At 45.1% G+C, this 5,019-nt stretch overlaps 1 protein-coding gene across 2 annotated transcripts in view; it reads right to left on the bottom strand.

Annotated features, from left to right (window-relative positions):
* The window catches only part of dpf3 (double PHD fingers 3), a 9,507-nt gene extending 4,691 nt beyond the window's left edge, over window positions 1-4,816 (bottom strand). Inside the window, exons 1-6 of one of the 2 annotated variants that reach the window (XM_060041845.1) lie at window positions 4,514-4,816; window positions 3,395-3,487; window positions 3,073-3,145; window positions 2,354-2,395; window positions 1,081-1,218; window positions 620-748 (exon numbers count right to left, since the gene is read on the bottom strand). In XM_060041845.1, the coding sequence (XP_059897828.1) occupies window positions 620-748; window positions 1,081-1,218; window positions 2,354-2,395; window positions 3,073-3,145; window positions 3,395-3,487; window positions 4,514-4,801 (763 nt within the window). In that variant the 5' untranslated portion in view covers window positions 4,802-4,816. The remainder of the gene's footprint in view (window positions 1-619; window positions 749-1,080; window positions 1,219-2,353; window positions 2,396-3,072; window positions 3,146-3,394; window positions 3,488-4,513) is intronic. The other variant, XM_060041846.1, reaches the window with a different exon arrangement.
* Window positions 4,817-5,019: the final 203 nt, after the last annotated feature.

The raw sequence follows: 5,019 nt of genomic DNA, 5'->3' as shown, positions 1-5,019 counted from the left end.
CGCAAACCTTTATTATGGCATATGTTTGGCATTCAGACTAATCATTTGAACCGATGATAATACATTGAGAAATGTAATGTAATAGGCTGTATCGTGTCCAGACTCATTAAGTAGGGTGGGGGCCCAGTGGAGCACAGGGATGGGAATAGGGCCAGACCTTTACTCCCGCCCTTTGCAGATCGTGGTGGACAATGCCCACTTGTTTTCTGAATGTAAATTATTGTATTTAAATGTATATGATTTAGTAAGGTTGGCACTCATCCAATTAAATCTCTTTTGGGGAGTAGGTGCCCCCCCTACTGGACAGGTCCCTGTCCTGTCCGGATTTAGAGCTTAAATTGTTATTAATAAATAGTTGGAATAGATTCACTTTTCCTTCCATTCTTTTTTTTATCAACTTTAATTGATAAAATAAATGTTTGGAGGAATGAATTAATGAATAATTGAGAAACAACGTTTAAGAAACACTACATGCATCCTACAACAAGTCGATTCCTACGGTTTTCGCCGTCCCACCATAATCGCCCTGGAAAGCAAACAGACAGACGGACAGACAGAGAGACACAAAGACAGCTGCAGACAGAGTGAGACGAGGGGAGGAAGAGGCGGCGTGTGTTACCGGAGCGGCCGCAGTCGGAGCAGGACACCAGCTCCTCAGCCTGGCCCGTCTTGCGGTTGCCCTCCTGGTCCCCCAGACAGAAGTCACAGTAGTCGTTGGGGATGATGCTGCCGTCCACCGCCTTCTGGGCTGTCAGGGGGGGGAGGACACGCACAGGGTGGAGGGTGAAAGGAGGAGGTGGAGGAGGAGGAGGAGGAGGAGGAGGGGATGGGAAGATGCTAACAAAGGCTAACAGATTGGGGGCTTTGGGCTTGGGGTTCTGAACGGTCACAAAAGACATCAGGACTTAATCACGGAGGCGGGGAATGGCGTGTATGCAGGTTTGTCTAACTACACACTACAAACGACCCCCACACACACTACACCCGACGACATACTACACACCACGTGTTTGTACAGTACTACACGCACACAAGTGACGTCCTACCACCCCGCGGGACGTCCCACGTCCAGACACTTACGTTTGTGGTTGCTGGGCCGGGGGGGCGAGGGCTCTGGTAACTCGGGCTCCTTCTCCTCCTCCCCTTCCTCCTCCGCCAGGTGGGTGTGGGTGTAGTGGTAGCTGAGGCCGGGCCGGTTCTTGTACCGCTTCCCGCAGACTGGAGGTGGACACACGGCCGAGACACATCAGAAACCACTTAGGAGACACAGGCGTCAAAATAGTGATGGGTTGGCTGCTGGGACGTTTTAAACGTGACCTTGCGTTCTTTTCTCTGTAACGCTATGATACATATGGTGATATGGATGGTGCTCAGATGCTTGTGACGTTCTGAATGCAGACACGAGGGAGCTACATGGTCAATTGTGGTCTACGTTAAAGCAGTGAAGCTGTGTTCTGGATTGATTTTGTCACGTCGGCCATGCTGAATGTTAATGGGTTGACTACAGGGAGCTCTCCAAATGCATCACACGCTAAAAAACACAGGGAACGAAAAACTGAATCCCATGCAGCTGAATCCCATCGGTGAACAACCACTCTTTCCTTGACGGTGGTGTGAGTGCTATTCTCATCAACCCATATCAACGCTCCCATACAAACAATCAGGCTCAGCCTGTTTTACCAGACAATGCTCAGCTATAGTGTTTTAGTCTTGAACATCGTCTTTCCGTGATATAAAAATCCTGCATGTTCATTTGAACATGATCAAACGGCCGCCTCTATATCCTCACAATGTCAAAATGGTTCCATTAGGAATCTGTTGCCACACTCCTATTACAGCGGTAGCCATTAAAGTAGCTTCCTGTTGGGATGCTATTCTACAGCCACGCTATAGTGAATGCAATCTGTTTTTAAAATATGTCCAATAAAAAAAAAAAGCTAATGATAAGTTATCTAAAGGTCAGTGCACATATATTTGTTAGAGGCTTCGTCATTTCTTATTCCTACTTGTGACCAACAGGTTCTTTTACATTGGCTACAGCTGTCTCTCCATGTCCAGTTCTGTACAGCCCAGGAACATGCATATCTGGGTGAACCCTGAGCTGGGTAAAACTGGCAAGATTAGATTCATTATCACACTTTGGGCCATTAAGCAAGCGTAGAAGAAATGCAAAGTGCCGTTGGTGTTATGTTCATGCAACGCTTGCATGGCTTTGCGTGGAAGCAGCGACTGGTTCTACGAAGCAGGGGTTAAACGCGGGTGTAGCAGCATCACGTCAAACCATTCCCACACTAGCTCGTGTCGTTAGCGTCTACTCTGCTAGGAAGACAAAATGGCGACAGGATTCGTATACCTTCTTCGGCCCTTTTTGAGTTATGCTTTTGTTTGTGTCTATCTGGAACAGAGGACAAGACACAAACGCAGACAATACAAAAAGAAAAAGAAAAAGACAAGAGACAAGAGACATAAAACCAGGATGAAACACGTTCATTTGGGGCTCATTCACAGATCCTGAGCTGTCGGGTTTCGGCTAACCCCAAGAGGCATGCTAGTCGGGTCTGGTTGATCAGTTACGCCATGCTGTGGCAGAGAGGACTGCCCTGGTCGTTGGCAATGGAAACAGAAAGTTGAAGCACAATTAACTGTATCAAAAATGTCACCCCTGGTGGCTGTTTGTATTTTTCCATAGCAACAGATAATAAAGGCATGTAAAAGGAATCAAAAGAAACTGCACATAACAGAAACACAATGCTGTTACCATAACAAGCCATGATGAAGTGTTAAAAATGTAGTCATTAATCTCACTTTAAAATAAGAGAACCGTTGCTTTTTCTTTTAGCTGAGAAAGCTGAAGCTACGTTCAATCTCGTGGATGTTCATTGTGGCTCGTGTACATTGACCTGTTAGAGGAGCCTCTCACATGATGTCATGTTCCGTGACACAGGGGGGCGGGACTGAGCGATGAATGAAACAGGCGGAAAGGTAGCTAGACGGGTCACAGGTCACATGACGAATGCATCTAATGAGACACAGGTGAGTTCCAACACATTGTTCTTTGTCGTTTCTCCTTACTGTCGCAGACGTAAGGCTTATCCTGGTCTTCGGTTGCAGCTGCTTCTGCCTTCTTGCGACTGGAACTTCTGCCCTGCGCACAGACATGACAACCCGACTCAGTACAACAATCCTACACAGACCGCTGCAGCGAATGCATGCCATACTCACTACTGGAGGTAATAAGTACAAGATGTACTCTATTTTCTAACTCTCCCCAAACGCACACAATCTCCATTCCCCATATTTCCACATTTTCAGATTAGGTGAACATTTCATCTCAATGTGTTTTTTAAATTACAGTTTTTAATGGCCATCTCATATCCATTACAGACACACCTACCTTTCTGTTCCTGTTCTTCCTCTTTGGAGTGTCCACCTCAAAGTCGTCTTCGTCTTGGAACCCATCCCCGTTCTCGTCTGCCTCCAGAACTCTCTACAAACGGATGACAGAAAAAGTTACAGAACAAGAAAATGGGAAGCTAACTCGTCTCCACAGTGCAAGGGATTTATTTATGATGTTTACGCACTGAAAATAATGACATCAGACTGAATGAGATAGCGTGGCAAAGCATAGCATAACATAGCATAGCATAGCATAGCATAACATAGCTTAGCATAGTATGGTGTAGCATATAGTGTAGTGTTGCCTACTATAGCATAACACAGCCTATCCTAGCGTATAGCGTAGCTTGGTGTAGCGTATAGTAGGGGTGGGAAACATAATCGATTCTTCGATGCATCGCAATTCTCGCTAAAACGATTCTGTCTCGATGCAGATAAATTAAAAAAAAAATATATATATATATATATATATATACACATATATATATATTTTTTTTTTTTCTGCTGCAAGATTCTGTTCGCCAGAGGGAAAATTTTGGGAATTTTAAAATTATTGAATTTATCTTTAGTGTGTATTGGCCAATCTGATTTCTAGACACGATTGCGATTCAGCCTACGCATAGCATGCGCGCAAACTCACAGCCAGACACAAGAACTCCTTCTAATTCAAGAGCAGCTTTGCCTTTAATGACATAGAAAAGAAAGATTCGAAAAAGAAAGTAAATCTGAAACCTATTTTTTGCATGCTTCCATATTGTGTTATAATGCAAGCTGCATTGATTATTGCATTGTTCATAGAAAGTCATATTTGTGACAAAAGCTTTCTCTCTTATGAAATATTAGATAAGTTAATTCATCTGTTGATGTCTTTAATGATCATCACAAAAGTAGGAAGTGATTAGCAAACTGAGTAGCAAACCCAGATGTATATATATTTTTGAAAATCACGCATGGAAATATACATTAAAATAATTGTTGCATCGAGATGCATTGAGATGCATCGATAATCGCTTCAGAATCGAATCGTTGACCTCATAATCGGAATCGAATCGTGAGGTGCCAAGAGATTCCCACCCCTAGCGTACAGTGTAGAGTGCCATTGCGTAGCGTAGTGCACCTGTATCTCCAGCAGGGTCTCCTCCTCCGTGGTGAGGCTGTTGGTCTTCTCCAGCAGACTGTCCCCCCTCAGCAGGGCCTCCAGGGCCGTGGCCTCCCCCGGGGGGCCCTCCCGCTTCGGGGCCAGCTCGGCTTCTGGTGGGGGGCGAGGGTCAAGTGGGAAAGGGTTGAGGGTGGGGAGGGTCAACAGAGATGGGAGTGATATGAAATGCAACGAGGTGTTAGATGGAGAAATGCACAGTTCAGAGATTGTGTGTGTGTGTGTGTGTGTGTGTGTGTGTGTTTGCATGTGTTACTGTCATGTGAAGAAAAAACTATATATAGTGGACGAGAGACAGAGAGAGAGAGAGAGAGATAGAGAGAGAGAGAGAGAGAGAGAGAGAGAGAGAGAGAGAGAGAGAGAGAGAGAGAGAGAGAGAGAGAGAGAGAGAGAGAGAGAGAGAGAGAGAGAGAGAGAGAGTTATTTTTATCCATGCTTTTACAGGCATGTGCATGTCACATTAAGTT

This window comes from Gadus macrocephalus, chromosome 21 (genome assembly GCF_031168955.1).
Source record: "Gadus macrocephalus chromosome 21, ASM3116895v1".
In the NCBI taxonomy this organism is placed as follows: Eukaryota; Metazoa; Chordata; class Actinopteri; order Gadiformes; family Gadidae; genus Gadus; species Gadus macrocephalus.
The sequence above is the reverse complement of the archived record's forward strand: the minus strand, read 5'-3'. Positions and strand labels throughout refer to the sequence as shown.